At 48.8% G+C, this 20896-nt stretch overlaps 2 protein-coding genes and 1 non-coding gene across 4 annotated transcripts in view; 2 read left to right on the top strand and 1 right to left on the bottom strand.

Annotated features, from left to right (window-relative positions):
• The window catches only part of PTCD1 (pentatricopeptide repeat domain 1), a 30243-nt gene extending 24321 nt beyond the window's left edge, over window positions 1-5922 (bottom strand). The window contains exons 1-4 of one of the 2 annotated variants that reach the window (XM_061153661.1): window positions 5829-5918; window positions 2251-2358; window positions 1539-1655; window positions 710-846 (exon numbers count right to left, since the gene is read on the bottom strand). In XM_061153661.1, coding sequence (XP_061009644.1) covers window positions 818-846; window positions 1539-1655; window positions 2251-2358; window positions 5829-5841 — 267 coding nt within the window. In that variant the 5' untranslated portion in view covers window positions 5842-5918 and the 3' untranslated portion in view covers window positions 710-817. Of the gene's footprint in view, window positions 1-709; window positions 847-1538; window positions 1656-2250; window positions 2359-5828 lie in introns of those variants that run through there. The other variant, XM_061153663.1, reaches the window with a different exon arrangement.
• An 8847-nt stretch (window positions 5923-14769) lies between these two features.
• Window positions 14770-14841, top strand: TRNAW-CCA (transfer RNA tryptophan (anticodon CCA)). The gene has a single exon. It is a non-coding gene; the product is annotated as a tRNA-Trp (tRNA).
• A 1963-nt stretch (window positions 14842-16804) lies between these two features.
• Window positions 16805-20896, top strand: part of ZKSCAN5 (zinc finger with KRAB and SCAN domains 5) — a 40837-nt gene continuing 36745 nt past the window's right edge. The window contains exon 1 of the mRNA XM_061153612.1: window positions 16805-16847. The gene's annotated coding sequence lies outside the window, so the exon portion shown is untranslated. The remainder of the gene's footprint in view (window positions 16848-20896) is intronic.

Below are 20896 nucleotides of genomic sequence, written 5' to 3'. Positions count from 1 at the left end.
AGGAAGTGACGCTGGGGCATCAGGGCGGGGCGTACTGGAAGCCTGGTCACGGAGATAGTCACCTGGCAGGCGTCCCTCATCTCAGATGTTGGGAGACTTTGGGGTTGGGGTTGTTTCAACTTCAGACCGTGCAGGAGGTAATCAGACAGAGCATCTCACCGGACACTCCACGCGTGTATATGCTCACCACACACCCCTTAGTAAGAAACTGACTCTGACCTTGCTGTCACTTCACTAAAGGCCTCTGGTGAAGTGTAAGAAGAGGGTGCTGGACACAGCAGTCTGAGCTCCTGTCGGGACTTGGGCTTTCCCTTCCCACCTTGTCATCCCACTGGCCTTCCTGCAAGTCAGGCTTACTTACCAGGACCAGATGAGCCCATGCGCCTGGTTCCCTGAGATCCCAATACCCCAGGATGGTGCAGAAAGATGGGGGTGGGAGACCATTCTTAGGAACTAGGGCATCTGCCTTATACTGTGAGTGTGTCAGCTGACAAAAGACCAAAAGTGAGGCAGAGAGAAGATAAACACCTTAGTACTGCTGACGGGGCGCTAGGTGACCTCCAGGACACTGGGGCGAGATCCTGAAGCTCACGGTTCAAAGTCCTGGGCTGTCTTGACAGTTCCCTCTGGGAGCTGTAGAACCACCCCACCCCAGCTTGTGCAGCAGTAGCAGCTACAGGGCAGGTAATCGCTTGAGCCAGTGAAGCAGTCCAAGTACCAGTCATTTTTTATTGGATGTTAAATTCTCCATTAGGATATGAAAGGATTTGGGGGTGCTGGGCAAAGGTGATGGTCAGGAATGCAGAGTGCGCCCTCTTCAGTGGTACTTGCGTAGCCGCTCGTGTTCTGGAGTCAGAAAGGCAAAATGGTAGTTTCTTCACCAGCGTGGAGAAAGCACAGGACGACAGGGAGGGCAGCAGGCCAAAACCGCGTGAAGCCCTCCTGAGAACTCCTTTCAGGAGACACCCCACAGCCTGCTTGTGGAATCAGGAGCTCATCTGCCCCCCTCCCCGGCCAGCTCCGCCTTCCCTGAAGGCGCTCCCGCTCAGAAAAACCACCCAAGCGGCCACCCTCAGGGCCAGTGCTGCTCGGGATGCCCCAGGCTGGCAGGGGGCTGGACACTGGCGCGCACCGTCCACGAAGCCCAGTCAGTGGCCTCCCCCTCCAGACAGACTCCTCTCAGATCTCAGAATGGGAGACGCCACACTTTTCCAGAGCTCACAAATAGCAGACTGCAGCCCTCAACCCACTTCCCTCTTCACACTGGCTGCTAGGAAGATAAAGCCAAGTTTCCCACCAACCTCTGGCAGAGCCTGCAGTATCTGACAAAACGCTGCCTAAATTTTTCACCTCATGTTCATGTTACTTTCCCTGTCTTTCTCTTTGCCACAGTTTTCTCTCTTAAAACATGCCATATTCTGGTAGGTCCCTCCAATTCTTCAGCTGTCTGTGGCATGACTTCTAAATGAGAAGGTGAACCAATCCCGCCCTGTCAGGGGAAACCCCACCAGAGGCAAAGCAACCCAGAAGAGACTCACTGAGCTCCTTGTAAGAGCGGCAGTAGTTGAAAAACACGTAGGCCGCCAGCACCATGGAGAGCCCCGCGATGCTCCCTTTCTTCACGTTCACGTACTTGTTGTAATACCGATAGTAGCCTGCGAACAGGGGGGAGGCCACTCCTCTGAGGACACATTCTGACGGGAAAGGGCAAAGCTGAGGACAGGCCTCAGGGCAGGAGGAAACGGATCGCAGAAGACAGCAGAGGCTGGTCAGAATTAGAAAGGAAAGCAGAATAAGCCCCCCGCCCCACCCCTCGGGGGGCTGGCGACCACACAGGTCCCATGACATGATGACACAGGACTGATCTGCCTGGTCACGCACTTTAAAAGGACAGACCTGAAAGACCATTTCAAACGTCCATCCTGGAAGTCTGGGCTCGCAGGGAGACGAGCATCGCAGACTGGTATCCCCTGTGCTTCCAGCTCATCTTCTTTTGTAGGCTTAGGACATTTCTTTAACACAGAGGCAGTGGTACACATTCCAGACAAGAGAAAACATATCCTTCTCTGAAATATTTTCAAGCTAGCCTTTCACAGGACTCATCAAACATGCAAATTTGAGGCCTAATAATCTCACTCTGTCCTCTACATAACTTTCAGGTCTAAAACTGGTGAAGTTAATTCAGGGCAAAAAAAATACCTGAAGACCCAGAGGCTTGCTCTTATTTACACATGCCCATAAGGCTCTGACCTCTTTGAAATGCTCCAGCGATGCCCGAAGGGGTGAAATCCCGCATCAGTACCCAGCTTGGCAGCTCCCCTAGTTTGACTTCCAGGAGCTTCTTCTCCTTCAGTGGTACTGAAAAGGACAACGCAAAAACACACCCACTGAAAGAGTCTCCCAGTAACACAAACAGCATCTGTCTGTGTCACGTCAACCGCTCAATAATGATGCATTCAATAAGATCACTAAACAGAGGCTGCACATAAGTAATATGATGGGTAAACATGTCACACCAAATATATTATCTTAAGCCAGAGTCTATATATCGCAGAACAAGATCCTGAATAACAGCCTGCTAGGAATAACTATGTAAAAAGAGAACTAAGGGCCATGAAGAAGAGATAAAAGTAGAGGATGGATGCCTTTATTTTATAAGGAGGAGTGGCGAAAACTGACTCAGAGAAGTTGGTGAATCCTGAACAAAGGCAGAGAGCCGGCAGGCCGTGGAGGCACAACTGGTCCTCAGGTCTGGTTCCCATGCTCCTGCAGCCAGTCTGACTCCCACCTCCAGCATCCCACCTCAGACCACAGACACCAAATGACTTAGTAAAAGCCATTTCAGAGGCCCCATGGGCCCCAGATCATTTCCCAATGAGAATATGGACACAGGAAGGGCTCTTATCTGAGGTCATACTGTATTCATCTCTGGGCTTAAGAGTAAAATAGGAAAGGGGCCAGGGAGGGGTTGGCCCTGTGAACGCTCAGATTCATATGCTCATAAAAGGAGGAAATGGTCTCTCCTCTGCTGTCCTCTTCCCAGACGTTAACTTTAAAAGGTTGTTTGGCAGGTGTACTCTTCAGAGCAAGGAGTCAAAGGGTACTGCTTCTTCTTAAAGATGACCAGAAGGAGCCGGATTTAATCATTCCAAGGTTTCTTCTCCATTTTCAGGATCTAAGGAAAGGCTTGGGCTCCTTAGGGACTAACCTTGAGAATTCACTGGCGGGGAAATCCCACCATGAACTCTTATCAAGGGCAAGGGCCATCATCAGGCTTAATGGCACATTCACACAAACTATGAAAACATTCATATATCCTGCATTCTTGTTCAGGGGCTGACAAGTGCCTTGGCACATCACAGGAGAAAAAATGTCAACCATTTATTTTTCTTCATATTTATGTATCTGTGGTGATGGTTAAGTCACTCAGTTGTGTCTGACTCTTTGCAACCCCATGGAGAGTAGCTCCAAGAGTTATATATCTGTACTATGAGGAAGACAGCATTTCTGTAACCAAAACCAAGAAATGTATAAGCACAGGAAAAAAACAAAACAAAAACACACACACACACATTAGCCTTAAGGAGAGCCAAGTACAGCACCATCACAAAACTCCAGGAGACCATCAGATTCATCAGAGATGCATGCACACTCACTCACTCCAAGAGTTTCTCTCTCAGCAGAACACAAGGCCTTAGTCCTTGGCTGCATACTGGCCCTCCCCCAACACTCCTCCGCAGTGGCTGGTTCATACCAGTGGAGCGTGGTGAAGAACAGAGCAGACTCTACCACCAAGTATTCTGGGTTTAGTGCCACTTTGACGCTGTGTGCCCTCAGCCAACTTACTGCCCTCTTTGTGCCTCAGTTTCCTCTTCCGTAAAATAAAGCAGGAATAGTACCCACCTTGCTACTGAACTCTAGGTACTATGTAAATAGGAATTATTATTATCTGTCTTCCTGCCTGTCTGTGAGCTATCTGAAGGTGGGAGTTCCCCACACACAGTTCCTGGTCATGACAGAATTTCACTGAAGGTTAAGAAAGGACCACAGGTTCTTGGGAGGGCAGGTGACTACCTGACTTATTTTATGACTTCAAGAAGCATACCGTCCACCTATATGGAGAGATACAAGTGTCTTCTGTGTGCTAAATCCAACCAGAGAGTGAAAGGTTTTAAGTTTTGCAGGTCACACAAGGTCTCTGTAACATAGTCTTAAAAAAAGAAAAAACAACTATTTATGCACACATGCCACATCGCAAGTCAGGCAAGATCTTAGTTCCCTGACCAGGAATGGAACCCAAACCCCCACCCCCACCCCTGCCCCACAGTGGAAGCACAGAGCCTTAACCACTGGACCACCAGGGAGGTCCCTGAACAAATAGTTTAAACAATGGTTTAAAACTAAAACTAAAACTAAAAACAAATAGTTTAAAAACATAAAAACTATTCTTGGTTCACAGGTCATACAAAAAATAGGCCACAGGAAATCCAACTGATTGGCCACTCTGTCAACCCAGATCTCATCTATCCCTGTTGGTACTTCCATCACTTTATCTGATAATGAATTCGTGGCTTTATGCTCTGGTGACAGAGATCACCTAAAAGCTCATCAGTACATGGACTTCAATCCCTTCACCTGGGTGACACTGATGGGCCAGATGTGACATGACCTTACCCAAAGGTCACACAGGGAAAGCTGGATGACAGCACTCAACAATGGGCCAGGCAGTGTTCCGAGCACCTTACAAACATCACGTGTTTAACCCTTAGTTCACAGTGCTCTCCACAACTCTCTGCTACAATAACAAACCAAGACTCAAGGTTTCCTTTTCACATGCTGTCCTGTTTACACAACACAACCACCCTGGATAAACATTCTCATGCCCGTTCTTACAGACGAAAAAAAAAAAGCATCGTTATCATCTTTTTTGACCCCCTCTTCATTTCTCCAGGCTGAGATTTAAGAATATAGAAACTGCAGGAACACACAGACCCATGAGTCGAATTCTGCCATTATCATGCAGTGTGACCACAGGCAAGCCATACCACATCTCTGACCTGTTACTTTCCTCACCTTTAAAATGGGATCAACGTTCCTGGCGCTGACAAGGTTACTGTGAGGATCCAGAGCTAAAACAGGGTGGTTTCAGTATTTCTTAAAAAATAAGTGTGGACAGTCTGGTGAGTGTAGAGATTTATACACGCATATCATCGAAAAGGCTGACGGTCATACGGTCACTTGTGTGACTAAAAGCTCAGTTTACCACAAGACCCCAGAAGCCTGGGTTTGAATCCCAGCTCACCCCACGCACCACTAGTGACCTTGAATAGGTCACTTCACCTCTCCAAGCCTATTCAACACACTCAAGCGTCGACCCTTCCGTGGTGTCAGACTCTGTCCCAGGCATAGCTCCCCCGGGAACTCAATTTGAGCTTCCGCTTAACACGGAGGGCTCAGGTGCAAAGAAACTGCCAGAGCATGGATGAGAGTGCCATTCCTCAGCGGGGAGAGGAGGGTGGTCCGAGGCGCGCATTCCCAGGCCCCGAGGCGCGTCGCCGGAATGCCGTCGCCCTCCCGGCCGCAGCCGAGCGGCGCCGGCTCTGGGCAGCAAGGAGGCACCGCTGGGCGAGCGGAGGAGGGTTGGGCGGCGCTGGACCCTGAATAGAGGGTCCGGTAGGCCTCAAGTGAGGGCGCGGCGAAGGTCCTGAGCGAAGGGGAGGCGGCTCCTGCACTCTGTCCCTCTCTTCCCAGTGTGACTCTGGGCACTGGGCCCCAAACCCCAACTCCTGCCTCCACCCGAGTAGCCCTAAATGGACCCGGAGACTCACCGACTGACGCCATCTTGGAGTCCTGGCTGTCCGCTCGGCCGGGCCGCGCAAGGACTGCTGGGTAGGGAGCATGCCCTCTGGGGGCCAGAAGCAGAGGCTCACGGGAAGCAGGTCGAGACTGGGAGGAGGCTGGGCTTGCAAGTACGCCATGCGTTGAAGGGCGAAGTAAAGAAGGCAAAGCCCCGCGACCCCGCAGGGGAAGCCGGGCGGGAAGGGGGCGGGGGTGAAGGGGTGGGAGTGGAAGTGATAAGGCTCACCTTGGGCTTCCAGCCCCAGGAGGAGATTGGAAGGGACCAAAAAAGGGGGGTGAGGGGATATAGGGGAAGAGCATCTTAGCTTTCTTACTCTGTCGCTTTAATTTGTTGTGAAGGATGACAGGGGCATATTAAGATCTTTGTCCCAACTGTGCTTGATGGGAGATTCAAGGAATCCCCGGTCACCAGGAAAAGTCTGTGTCCAGGCTTAGATTCTAAATACGTTTGATTCCCTCATAGCTCAGTCGGTAAAAAATCTGCCTGCAATGAAGGAGACTCGGGTTCAATTCCTGGGTTGGGAAGATCTCCTGGAGAAGGAGAAGCCCATGGACAGAGGAGCCTGGTGGGCTACAGTCCGAGTGGTCGCAAGAGTGGGACACGACTGAGTGACTTTCACTTTACTTCGGTTTGATTGCAGAGTAACTATGTGTCCAAGCTCTGGGACTGCACCCTAAGGTCGGAAATAAGCAATACACTAGGGATACACAACTTCTTTTTGCCCCTTCTCCAGAAGCAATGATGATGCCTCACCACCATCTTGTTCTTTCTGGAAAGGTGGTGATAACCCTTTCTGGTTAAGCAATTCTGACTTGGGCAAGATGCTTCAATGGCCTGAATCCTAGTTTTCTTCTCTGTAAAATAGGGATATAATGCTTACCTGGCATCATTGTTGTAGGATTTAAAGGAAACAATGTGTGTCAAAATAAAATAATAACAACTGAGTGGATAGTAGGAATTGGACCAGTGAACTGATGGCTTCCTCAGGAAAGTGACTTGGGAGGAGTTAATTATCAAACTCATTTTTATCAGTCACTTATTCATTCACCAAATACACATTGCTATGTACTGAGCACTAGAGACCTTGAAGTCAGACATGGAACTTCTCCCGTGGTCCAGTGGCTAAGACTTGGAACTCCCAATGCAGGGGGCAGAGCACAGAAGATTTTAAGGATTTTAAATATTCTTTATGATGTTATAATGATGGATATATGCCAGTATACGTTTGTCCCAAACCCATAGAATATACATTGAGTGAACTCAAAGATAAACTATGTACTTTAGGTGATTATGATGTGTCAGTGTAGATGCATTCATCAGAGAAAATATAATAGTCCGGTGAGTGGTGTTGATAATCAGGGAGGCTATGCGTGTAGGGTGGGCAGGAAGTATTTGAAAACTCTCTGTACTCCACTCTCAAACCTAAAGCTGCTCTAAAAAACGGCTTTAAAAAGATGCATCACTCATAGCCGGTGCTCTGGGACAACCCAGAGGGATGGGGTGAGGAGGGAGGTGGGTGGGGGCTCCAGGATGGGGGGACACATGTAATCCCCTGGCTGATTCATGTTGATGTGTGGCAAAAAACCCACAATATTGTAAAGTAAGTAGCCTCCAATTAAAATAATTAATTAAAAAAGGATGCATCAAGTGCCAGCCACAGGTTATAGCCTGTATCATCTCTCTAGAGAGCACTTGAGCTGCAACATGAAGCCATGGTTTTCTTCCTGAGTTACTTTCCTGGGTTTGTAGCAGTACTCATTTTCTGGTACTTGAGTTATTTTTTTTATACAACTCCACCTCCCTTGATCATCGTTACTCATTTTCACCCCATTCTTTGTTATGGAAGGAGTCTTTTGCATGTTTTTCTCAAAAAAAAAAAAGATTTTTTTCTTCTTTGACTTCCATTAATATTCCGTTAATATTGTAAAGACCTCTTGCAATTCATGGAGGTATTTTGAACTAAATGCTGGTTCCAGTGTTCAGTTTTAGTTGGTGTCTTCTCTTCATGGAGCGGTAAGTTCCCAAGAATAAACTAGAGTCCTGGAAAATTTCAAGTTCAAATTCTGGCACAGAACAGAATCACCCCTCACCCTACCCTACCATAGCCATTAGCCTTTGAGTCCATCTTACCATGTTTCCTTAACAGAAACATCTTCACTTTCCATACCTCTAAACCTCAGGCTCTTTTCTAAGCCATGCCCTGAAGTTTTAATGATTCTTAGCCAACACTAGATCCAACAGACTGCCTCTCTGTGCCTGTGAAAACTGTCTCTAGACATTCATAAGACGTAGTTTCTCATTCTCTATTCTAATCTCCCTCTGTGACCCACATTTCCTTCAGTCACAGTTATCTACAATATTTGATGGTGCTTTTTTTTTTTAACATGGCACAGTATCACTTGATTAAAATGATTGCATGAAACAATACACATTTGCCAAAACTATAGAAACACAGAGAATGACTGTCACATTCAGGATGGCTTTAAAGCTGTCTTTTGTTCATTTAACCTCAAACATTATTCTCCAGTTGTCCAGAAGTCTTCACTGGGACACCTTATTGTCCTGAAAAGGGTACTTTTCGGGAACACCAAGGCCTCCGACACACCTCATTTCTCAACCCTACACCTGTTCCGGCTCCCTGAAGCCCGTTCCCAACCCGGTTTCCGGCACTCAGCAGCTCCCTCTGGTGGCCTCGGACGGATATGCACAGGAGCCCAGGAGCTGCAGGTGTTATCACGACCTCAAGCCTGATAGTGAGCCAGGCTGGACCCCGGAGATGTGAAGATGTGAGCGCTGGATGCAGCAGCCCCAGCCCTAGTTGGAGGTGGGGAACAAGGTGGAGGAGGGGACAGTGGGCACAGGAAAGCCAAGACCTGAGTTTGTGCCTGTAAGACGAGTTGGGAGTTGCGGTAAGGGCAGATTCCTCAGTGGGGTCACCTTTACAGAGCTTCTGGAAGGGATCAGCAGAAGGCACAGAGCCAGAGACCCGTCTCTCTGCGCTCAGACTCTGTCTGTTCAGTATCTGGCCTGCACCTGGGCTTTTATCGTTGTCCTCCCCAAATCTGGCCAGTCGGAAGTCAGGGCTTCCGGAGCATCACAGTGGGAGTCTGGTCCCCGTCTCCCATCTTGACATGGGTTGAAGGCCCTCCAGAACTGCCCGTCCTTGTCCCTGTCCCTCAGGGCCCTGTTCTGCTGCATCCTGCTTCTTGTAGCTTCTGCCTCAGTCTCCTGGTCCTGCCTGTTCTCTCTCCAGTCCTGTCATTTCTTGCAGAACTGGGAAATGCCTCACAGTTACCAGAGAAATTGCAGCAGCTCAGAGACAGCGACTGGCAGCTATCATGATGTCTGGTAGAAGAGAGGAAACACCCCCAGGAAACCCAGGGTCCCCAGGGCCACGCTTCCTCCCAGCACTGGCTGATTTTGAGGGAGAACAGGACACATGGTCAAGCCTGAGTAGGGAAGCCAAGCAGAAACGCTTCCTGGAGTCACCCTTCGGGCCTGGGAGACCTCCTCTTCCATCTGGGTCCAGGACCCTGACTCCACTGGCAGTTTCCATGGTGAACAAGCCTCAGCGCGGTCCTGTCCCCCCACCTTCATTTGCACAAATGAGGTGACCCAGAATGACAACGGGGATGCTCAGATGGGAGGGACTGGGACCTCAAGAAAGGAAGTCCATGTAGGGGCAAGGCCCTTGGATGGGTGACCTGGGGTTGCAGGCATCGAGACCTGGGGCTCTGCTGGGAGGTCTGAAGACCTGAGCAGCAGCTCCTGGGAGAACCAGGAATTGGGCTCCAGAAAATGCAGATGGAGCCCAGATGTACACATGGCACCCCACAGCAGAGCTGAGGCAAATATCAGAGGCGCCATTCACAGCGGAAGCATCTCAGCCTAAGAGGAGCAGTTCAGAGATGAATCCACTCAGGAGGGCAGCTTTTGTCTTGAAGAACAGTGTCACCTTCTCAAATCCCTCTAAACCCCCCTCCCCAAAGCAGTCTCATCAAGTGACTGAATTCTAGGAAGTTGCAAACAGTTCAAATTGGTCTCTGCAGATCCTCTCTCAAAACCATTGAGTTTTGCACAGACATAGAAAGAAATCTTAGGGTTACCAAAGGGGAAAGCAGGGAAGAGGAGTAAATTATGACTGTGGGATTAACAGACACACACTTATATATAAAACAGATACACATGTTAATTGTGTATCAACAACAATGACCTACTGTATAGTACAGGGAACTATATGCAATAGCTGTAATACCCAATACTGGAAAGGAACCTGAAAATATATAGCTGAATCAATTTGCTGAACACCTGAAATTAACCAATATTGAAAATCAACTATGCATTAGTTGCTCAGTCATGTCCAACTCTTTGCGATCCCATGGATTATAGCTGGCTTCTCTGTCCATGAGATTCTCCAGGCAAGAATACTGGAGTGGGTTGCCATTTCCTTCTCCAGGGGAATCTTCCCGACCCAGGTATCGAACATGGATTGCCTACATTGCAGGCAGACTCTCTATGGTTTGAGCCACCAGGGAAGCCTGTAAATCAACTATACTTCAAATTTTTTTAATGGGGGAATAAAAACCCATTGAGTTTTGTAATTGGAAGTGAAGTCAAATGAAAGGGAGAAGAGAGAGGAGAGTCTAAAGCAAGCTCTGCCAAGTGACTAATAGGTTATCTCAATCTGTCCCCAGCTCTCTGATCCCATTCCTGTGGGTGCAATTAAAATAATCTTTTTTCTTGCTGTCCAGCAACACAACCTGCCTGCCACTGGGTGCTCTGGGTCTCCCTCAGCTGGGAGCTTCTTGCAGCTTCTCCAGGAAGGTGAGGAACAGGGTGGAGGCAGCCAGCACAGAAGGGGCTCCCTGGATCTAATCCAACACATGTACGGGACTACTGATGTACTGGCTTACTGATGTATGCAGTTTTCTTTGAAGTGGATAAAAATAAGATGGGTCGGTGAATGGGAGATGGATGGATATGTGCTAAAGTAAGTGCCTCTAAATATTAATGATAAATGTTTGCAGGATACAGGTATAAACTGTAAAATTCTTTCAGCCATCCATTAGATTTCAAATTTTTAATATTTAAATGCTGGGGAAAACTTTATGAGGTCCTCCCTCCTTTCATGTTTTGTGGAGGTCCCCATGCAAATGATGTGAAGTTTTAAGGTAGTTGGACCTGGTGGGATACTAAGACAATGCGGGGGAGGGGGGGAGCCTGTTCAAAACAAGACCATAATTAACCATTACCCACATTCCTTGAGGGATTGCCAGAAACCTCTTACCCTCAGTTCCTGGACAGGTGGAAGGAGGCCTCCCACAGCTCAGAAGGGAGCCGCGGGGCACAAGGAGCATAGACCTCACCCCACGGACACACTGCTCTCCAAGTGTGCCTGCTAGGAGTGCGTGTTAATGTCACAGCTGGGACAACCATTGCATTGGCAACTCCCCCATGAAGAAGTTGTTAGTGGGGACTCACATGCTCACTCATCTGCTTAGGTGGAAAAGAAAATGCACTAAACGAGGCTGACTGCTCAGCACGCCTTTCCTTTTCTCCTCCTGCCAACCCTGAACCTGACGATGGTGCTCACTCAGGCTCTGATGTGTTCCAAGTCTCTAACCACATCTTCCTCTCCGGCTGGTGCTCCAAGCAGTGAGCACCTGTCATGATTCAGCCTCCTCCAGGTTCATCCAGTACCTGCCCACCTGACCTCTTCCATTTCCCTGGTCAAAGAGGTCTGCAGATTTTTCGACATTGGAAATGACTCGCTGTGACAAGTACCTGACATCTATCCCTTCTGAGGTTCTCTTTTGCACTCCGGTGTCCTGCGAGTGGATCTCACCGCCAACGGTACTTTGACACCCTCATGTCTCTTTCCCTTGTCAGCCAGAGTTCCTGAAGCTGGTTGAGATTTCCCATAATCTCCTGAGGGTCACTGAGCTCCTGGTGTTCATCCTGGGGTGGCATCCTGTTGCCACAATTCCACCAGCATCAGAATAATAGTTTTTCCTTCCAACCCAACGGGTCTCAGCTCTTCTATGTTTCTCTGCCTTTGTTTTTAGCTTCCCCAAGGGGTGAAGAAATGGAAGACCAGAGTCCATGCCCGAGGCTCGGAAGAGGAGCTGCTGCCCCGACTGGTCACCTCGGTAGCGTCATCTTTAAAAGGTGCCTGCAAGAAAGGGGCCAGCAGAAGGAGCAGGAGCTGAGGGGCCTCCTCTGGGCACCAAGACTGTGTGTCCAGCACTGGCCCTGGCGACCAGGGCTTTAGACCCACCCTACACCCCACGTCCGCCCGGCCAATTCCCGCTGAGGCTCGGGACGTGTCACAATGGGGCGTGGTGCTGTCCCCGTCCCCACCCCCACCTGACTCCCCAGGGGAAGTCACCCCGAAGCAGTGCCGCGGGCCCCCCGCGCCGCGGAGGGTCTCTCCCTTCCTTCACCCCACCTACTCTCTGCCCAGGTGAGTCAGTATACGTCCCACAGTTCGTTGGTGAATTTCTTGGAGCTCAGAGACGGTGGTTTGTTCCAGGATCACACCGCCAGCTGGAAATGAAAAGCCCGCTGAACCCAGGACCGCCCAGCAAAGGTCTTACAAGCCCAGCAGAAAGCTGCTTCCGGACAGGTAGTCGTTGGGCGGGGCCACGGAAGCCCCGCCCCAGAAAGCTCCGCCCCGCACTTGGTATCCTTGGTGATGGTAAACGAGCCTCAAGATGCCCCTTCTTCTTTTTCTTTTTTTTTTTTTTTACATTTTGCATATTGGTATTTAAGGAAGACAGTCTAACTAGGAATTAGAAGTTTAACTCCGCCAGCAAGCGTGCTGGCGTTCTCCTTGGCGGCTCCTCCGCGGTCTTCGTACTTCTGTCAGCATTTCAAGACCAGCCGGTGCCGAGGCCACGTTGCCGCCAAACCTACTCCCTACTGTCCACACCCGCCTCTCCGGCCCACAGGTGACAGTCTCCTCCTGTCCCGCCTGGCGCCCCCGGGATGGGGATAGGAAAGTGGGACGTGGGAGGGGCATCCACCCCGCCCCCAACCCCCTACCCCTTCCGGGTAACAGAGGCTAGGGTGAGAGCCAGAGTGTATATTTGGGCACTGAACACCAATAAATGAATGTTTCTCTAATAACATTATTTCCCTGAAACCCCGACATCTGTAACCAACCTGCTCTGTGTTCATCTGGCTTCTATTCCCCCTTCTTTCACCTGATGTGCTCAGTCGCCCTCCCCATGGACTGGGTAACCGGTCAGGCTCCTCTGCACGTGTGATTTACCACTAGTGCCACAGATCTCACTGGGCGAGAGAGGAGCCGTCCTCTCACCACCCAGAAGTGAAATAAAATTATCCATAGTATCCTTGTTTAATGCATTATGGGAGAGCGTCTGTGCCCTCTTCTCTTGCTAGAAAAGACAAATCTGAAATGAAAGACTTAGGATGCCTCCCTTGTGGTTCAGCTGGTAAAGAATCCGCCTGCAATGCGAGAGACCTGGGTTCGATCTCTGGGTAGGGAAGATCCCCTGGAGAAGGGAAAGGCTACCCACTCCAGTATTCTGGCCTGGAGAATTCAGTCCATGGAGTTGCAAAGAGCGACTTTCACTTTTTACTTCAGTCTCACTATATATACTTCTATGGTTCAGTGATAAAGAATCCACCTGCCAATGCAGGAGACACAAGAGACATGGGTTCGATTCCCAGGTTGGGAAGATCCCCTGGAAAAGGAGATGGCAACCAGCTCCAGTATTCTTCCCTGGAAAATCCCATGGACCTAGGAGCCAGTCTCACTGTGAAAGGGATTTGCTCCGTTGGTTATGTGGTTATATCTTTCTTTCTGGCATCTTCAAATTCTATCTTTTCAATTAACCCTGTCTTCAGCATGCTAACATACGTTGATCTATCACCTTAAACAGTCTATTTATGCCACTTTGCCCTCTTCAAAACTGCTATTTCTCTGGGTTACTTTGGAGTTATTAAACTTCTAATTTTTAATGTTTTTAATGGAAGTATAATTGATTTAGAATATTTCAGGTTGCAGCAAAGTGATTCAGATATATATACACCCATGGCTCAGTGGTAGAGAATCCTCCTGCCAATGTAGGAGACACAAGAGACACGGGTTCAATCCCTGGGTCAGGAAGATCCCCTGGAGAAGGAAATGGCAACCTGCTCCAGGATTCTTGCCTGGGAAATGCCATGGACAGAGGAGACTGGTGGGCTACAGTCCACAGGGTCGCAGACAGTCGGACATGACTGAGCATGCATTCTTTTTCAGATTCTTTTCCATTAAAGAATATTGCAAGATATAGCACAGCTATAGAGTAGGTCCTTGTTATTTATCTCTTTTATATAGTGTGTATGTTTTAATCCCAAACTCCTAATTTACCCCGTCTCCCATGTGTGAATATGCTATTTTTTTAAGCAAAAAAAAAAAAAAAAAAAATTCTAAGCCCCTTTTTGTTAAAGGGCACTTGTGTTCCTCCCTAGGTGTGATAGACGCCCCCCCACCCCCGCCCCGGCAACATGCAAATCCCCGTGGCGTTCCGCCTGCAGAAGGACTGGGAAAAAAGAAAGCACCCGGAGCGCCAATCACCCAACCCCGCCTTCCCTTACAGCCGAACTTCTCATTTTCCAATCTCTTCCCAAACATCTCTCCCTCAAAAAAAAACCTCTGTAGAGAGAGTGGGTTTCCCGAAATGACTGGGGTCGAATATTCCTTGAGCCCTAAGCTCCTGACCCTGCTTGATTTACATCTCACTTTGAATAGACTCATCATAAAAGGGACAAAGAGCGTATAGTCATTCCTAAACGGTCGTGAGAGCAGTAAAAAAAAACAAACAAAAGCAGAACAGAGCTGACACCCGACAACCTCTCAAATTGTCCCCCTAAGGCATTACGGGAAGAGCCGCCACCGGGACCTCGTGGCGCAACGGTAGCGCGTCTGACTCCAGATCAGAAGGTTGCGTGTTCAAATCACGTCGGGGTCAAGGCACTCTTTTCTCTTGCGCCAAGAGATAAATTCGGTAGTGAACCAAACAATTGTCTGTCCGCGGGCTCCCAGCAGAATATTTTCTCCTATCTTTTCTTTAGTCCAGAGAGATTTCTTGTGAACCATTCAGCAATAGACAAGCATTAACTGAAAGGGAAGAATGCCTTAAAAGGGAAGAAAAACCCAGGTGAGCCAAAATGTCAGTTGTTTGGTTCTTTCCCTTATCAGGACTAAGCTTCAGAGGGGACATCAGATGACTTCAGATGGGACAGTAAAACAGGGTGTGAAGAGACTTTGCTGATGAATTCACCCTGATGTGAATAGAGTTTTATTGGGTCCCCACACAGGTATGGTATAGTGTCCCTGGGTTGATATTTGTGTCACTTTGATGAAGTCAGGTTCTCTGCCCTCTCACCCCACCCCAACCACCACCACCCCACAAACTTCATGGTCTGAGCTTCCTCTGTCAAAAGCCCCCTGAACATTGTGGTTGAAGACAACATACTGTGAAGCTGATTAAAAAGTTATTATGGGCGGGAGGGGGGATCAGGATGGGAAATACATGTAAATCCATGGCAAAAACCACTACAATATTGTAAAGTAATTAGCCTCCAACTAATAAAAATAAATGGGAAAAAAAAGTTATTATGTTGATGATGGAGTTTTTGAACTCTATGGGAGTGGGGAAAAAATTACTCTGGAATTTACCATGCTGTTACTTAGATTTCATTTAAATACATATCTCCCAGAGGGATATGATTCAATCAAGTTCCAGATACATGACCTGAGCAAGGAAAAACCCAAGTTAAAAGAAATGGAGATTGTTGTAGACTTAACAGGATTTAGCTTTCACTTAGTGAATTAATTAAGCCGGCCCCAATCCCCCTTCAGTTTGAGTCTGTCCGTTTCTGAGCTTAGTAAATGAATAGATAGGTAAACAGTGATTAGGGCTCTGTGCTGTCAGAGCTGAGGGTCCGGTTCTGTTAGGGGAAGCACACTGATTGAAACCGCCCACCCTGGACAGGCACCATAGTAACCATTTGCATGAGTTGTTTTAGGACAGGAGGTCCTGGTAAGGAACAGGGAACTAATAAGCCTCCACCAATCAGAAGAATTCGGGAAAGGTTAAAAGGAGACACCACCTGTCTGACCACCTCCCAGACTCCTCTCTGGCATCCATCTTGGCTGAACAAGGCGTGCACCACCAGGAAGGACTCTGAGTCAGAATGATTGGCTAAGGACAACCCGGAAACTAATCCCATCACCATAAAACCGAGACTGCAAGCCACGAGACAGAGCAGTTCTCGTGGGTTCCCTTACCCCCCTGCTCTCCATCCGGGCGCCCTTTCCCAATAAAATCTCTTACTTTGTCAGCACATGTGTCTCCTTGGACAGTTCATTTCTGAGTGTTAGACAAGAGCCCAGTTTCGGGCCCTGGAAGGGGTCCCCTTTCCTGCAACAGTTCCATCCATGGTGAAAAAAAGTGTTAGTCACTCAGTTGTGTCGGACAGTTTGTGACCCCTATGGAGCCCACCAGTTTCCCCTGTCCCTGGAATTCTGCAGGCAAGAATACTGGAGTGGGATTCTCCAGGCAAGAATACTGGGGTGGGTAGCCATTCCCTTCTCCAGGGGATGTTCCCCAGGGATTGAACCTGGGTGTCCTGCATTGCAGGCAGATTCTTTACCCTCTGAGCTCCGGGAAAGCCCTCAGTGATGGGGGAATTAAAGTGTCATAAGCCTTGCCGCTGGGCAGGAGGAGGAAGAAAAAAAAAGAAGAAAACCCTGCCTACAAATTGTGGGTGGGGTTTTGCTTTTGAAGGTATATTTACTTGGCTGCGTCACAGAGACCTTAGTTTTCGAACGAGGGATCGAACTTGTGTCCCCTGCGTTGTAAGGCAAAACCCTTAGCCACTGGCACACCAGAAGAGACTCCAGAATGTGGTCTTCAAAAGGGTAATAGTGAAATCTCAGGATTGAGGGTTTAACAGTTACCTGGATGACAAGGTAATGTGTTTTATGTATTAGTCTGTTTCATATTTTATGTGCTAACTTCCTCACTACTCCGTCGCAGAATTCAATATTTGTTACCCATTGCGTCCAGAGGGTTTGGGATGTATTAATAGTACAGGGAAGCTTGGCGTGCTGCAGTCCATGCGGTGGCAAAGAGTCGGAAACGACTGGGCGACTGAATTAGGAACAAGCAAGGTGGAAGGTGGAAAAACTAGTAGAGGTAGACAGAGTTAGGGGAAAGGGGCTCGGACAACAGGAGCCTCTCCTGCTGAAAGAACCTGCGGTCCCCGGACTTCTGAGGATCCGCCCATCCTCCGAGCAGCGCTGCTGGTCCGGCCCCTTCTCCCGGACCGAGGTTCGCGTAGCGCCTAAGCCAGAGGAATGTGTGTCTGTGCGGGTTGGGGTGGGTGGGTTCCCACTGACACAGTAGCTGCCTAAGGATCAGCAGGCGCCAGGGGGAAGTTCCACCATCCAGGGAAAGCGGAGGGCAACTCGTGGAAGGAAACGCTGAGGTCACTTGTCCTCCCTTCCTCGCGCTTTAGCTGGAGCCAGTCCTACTGCGAGGGCACGGAGCTGGTTTGGGGACCAGACCGGTGCTCCCCGCTCCTTAGGTCCGTGTTCCTGCAGGACTCCACGCTACCTGCCTGGGGCCGGTCATGCTCGACGCTTCCTCCATCCCTTCAGCACCTCCAGATGCCTGAAACTTACTGCTGCAGCACTGACCATGCGCCGGCTTCTGTGACGAGAAACGGGCGCTGCTGGGGGAGTCCTCTATCTACGCTGGTTGCTTCGCTTCTGAAGGTTTTCTCCTCTTTAGAGTGACTCTAAAAAGCGGTTATTGTCATTTATTTCCCAAGCATTTGCAAAATCATAACAGGATTACACTCACACCCACACACATCCACATAATGTTCTAGGATGTCCAAGCCCCTTTGGAGCTGTGGTGAAGAGAATAAAATAAATTGGCCTCTCAGGGAGCTCCCTCTCTCCTAATCAGTCTGAAGAGATTTTGACATGTGAGAAGTAAAACACAAAACAGAGACTGAAGAGATGATATGATCAGAATGGAGACCCTCTCCCTCCAAACCTTCATGTACTTGAGTCACACCTCTGAGGAAGAGTTTTTATTTTGCCCTAGTTTGTAAAGAATGCAATTACTAGTTGTTGTTTTTAAGAGTAAAATATGTTTTTTAAAAGAAATTTTGTCAAACACAGGACATTCTGATGAGAAAACTTAAAATGATTCAAATTCAAACATCTCAGAGAAAACCAAGGCTGTTGTGTGGATGGACAACTTCGCTGGGATCTTTCTGTCTCTACGTCCTTACACATTGTAGGGTATAGTTCCGGCGAGGTAGAAAAGGAAAGACGACCTCAACAGAAGTAGGTTACCTTTATTCAGGCAAGGAGGGGCGACAGTCGGCCTAACGACCAGGCTGAGCGCCAAGAGGGATCAGGGAGGCGTCATACTTATAGGGAGGTTTGTGGAAGCGATAAGGGAAACGTTAATCAGGCAGGATATTTTGAATATTCTTTTGTTGAGATGACATTTGTAGTTGGGCAGGGTATGATAAGTCTTCTGGGCAGGTGTAGGGGGTGCAAAGTTTCTGGACAGGGGGCGATAAGTCTTCTGGGCAGGTGTAGGGGGTGGAAGGTTTCTGGACAGGGGTTGATTAGTCCCAGATAGATGCCACCAGCTTGGAGCATCAGGGTGGAACTAAAATTCTGTTTTGTTTTCTCCGAAGTTAGATGATTCAGCAAGGGGCCTTTGAGACTGTTGTCCTCTTTTCTAGGCCCAAAAGACTCCTTCACACATCTTATGAAAGTCTTCCTGTAAAACAATTTCCCCGGTTTTACCACACTATAAATTTAATGTGTTTCAAAATATCTCTGAACTGAGATATAATTCACTCTTTTAAAGCATATGGTCAGGACTTCCCTGGTGGTCCAGTGGCTAAAACTGTGCTTCCGCTGGAAGAGATTCAGGTTAAATCCCTGGTCTGGAAATTAAGATCTTACATGCCCAGTACAGTTCAGTAGCTCAGTCGTGTCCAACTCTTTGTGATCCCATGAACTGCAGAACGCCAGGCCTCCCTGTCCATCACCATCTCCCAGAGCTTGCTCAAACTCATGTCCATCAATTCGGTGATGCCATCCAACCATCTCATCTTCTGCCGTCCCCTTCTCCTCCCGCCTTCAATCTTTCCCAGCATCAAGGTCTTTTCAAATAAGTCGGTTCTTCCCATCAGGTGGCTAAAGTATTGGAGTTTCAGCTTCTGCATCAGTCCTTCCAATGAATATTCAGGACTGATTTCTTTTTAGAATTGATTGGTTGGATCTGCTTGCAGTCCAAGGGACTCTCAAGAGTCTTCTCCAACACCACAGTTCAAAAGCATCAATTCTTTGGCGCTCAGCTTTCTTTATAGTCCAACTCTCACATCCACACGACTACTGGAAAAACCATAGCTTTGACTAGATGGATCTTTGTTGGCAAAGTAATGTCTTTGCTTTTTAGTATGCTGTCTAGGTTGGTCATAGTTTTTCTTCCAAGGAAAAGGGTGGGACAAAAAAGAAGTACAGAGAACTGCTTTGGGTATGTTCACAGACTTGTACAGCCTTCACCACAGTCAACTTTAGAACAATTTTTTTTAATATCACCAAAAACAACCCTTTACCCATTAGCACTCACCCTTCACTCCCTTGTGCCCCTGTCCCCTCCAGCCCTAGGCAATCACTAATCTATCTACTTTCTGTTTCCATAGACTTACCTATTCTGGATACTTTCTATAAATGAAATGAAACAATATGTTATCTTCTGTGTCTGGTTTCTCTCACTTACATGTTTTCATTTCATTAAGGAGTTTACATTTTACTCCAGGGCAGAAGGAGTTACTGAAGAGTTCTGAGAAGAGTGACAAAAATAGATTTAATTTTTAAATCATCTTGGCTGCTTTGAACAGCAGGGATTGAGGAAAGGCAAAATTAGAGGTGGAGAGTGTTTAGGTGACTATGGCGATTTGGACTAGAATGCCAACTGAGATGCAATGGGTTTCTGTGGATTTCTGTGAAGAACTAGAGGTAGAGCCTCCAGTGTTCTTGACCCTGAGGGTATAAGTATCTTTTGTCTTGTTTGATCTTCGGTACCAGGGAGTGGCCCTCCCCGTAGTGAAGTTCCTAGGTCCGCACGATTCTCCCTGTTTGCTTCTTTCTCACATCTTTTTCTTGCTAACTCAGACTTCTTTCATCTATCAGGAGAACGGCTTCTCTCTCACCCCTTCCAATGCTTTTAAAATCAGCCAGAATGCTTTCAACCAAATCAGCGTTAGCATTAGGTTTCCAGAATTGAGACTATCATAAGAAAGGAGAAATATAGCAAAAAGACTGTGTCATAGCGACGCATCGCCCACCCCCAGCGAATAATCAGACGCTAAAATCGCTCAGAGCGTCTCAGTTTATTCAGAAAAGAGACCAGGTGGAGAATGATCTCCACTTCGAGGCCGACTGGGAAGGCCCGCAGTTCTCTCCCCTCGCTCTGCAGACGCCCCCAGGACAGACACCGCTGTCCCCGAGCCCTCTGGGAAGTGGAGTCCTTCCGCTGGGACCCCCGACCCGGCGCGGTCGTCTCCAAGTGCGCAGATGCGACTCCAGACAGAGCCTCGGGCTCGAGCCTTTTGTCTCCCCGCAGCTCGGTGGGTCCAGAAGGCGACGGTGTCCGCCTCCCCCGCCCCTCCCAGAGCGCAGCCCGGAGGCGATCCAGCCCTGTAGCCGGAACCAGGTCCGCAACGAGTCCGTGGGTAACAGAAAGCGCGTCAGAGGCGCGAGTCTCCGCGACCCGCCCGTCAAGCGCACCTCTAACGCCACCTGCGGCAGCGCGGGCCAGGCTCTCAGGTTCCGGCCTCAGCGGGAAAAGGGCTAGGCCTTGCCTGCCTCCCGGCCCCATCCCCCGGGCGCTCCGCCGGGTATTTCCGGCTGGGTAGCGAGCCGGCTACCCTTGTCCTGAGCGAAGGGGCGCCCCGGAAGCGAGGTTGCCGCTACGTACTCTG

Source organism: Dama dama, chromosome 10 (assembly GCF_033118175.1).
Source record: "Dama dama isolate Ldn47 chromosome 10, ASM3311817v1, whole genome shotgun sequence".
NCBI classification, from domain to species: domain Eukaryota; kingdom Metazoa; phylum Chordata; class Mammalia; order Artiodactyla; family Cervidae; genus Dama; species Dama dama.
Note: the sequence above shows the minus strand (reverse complement) of the source record. Positions and strands in the feature narration are given on the sequence as shown.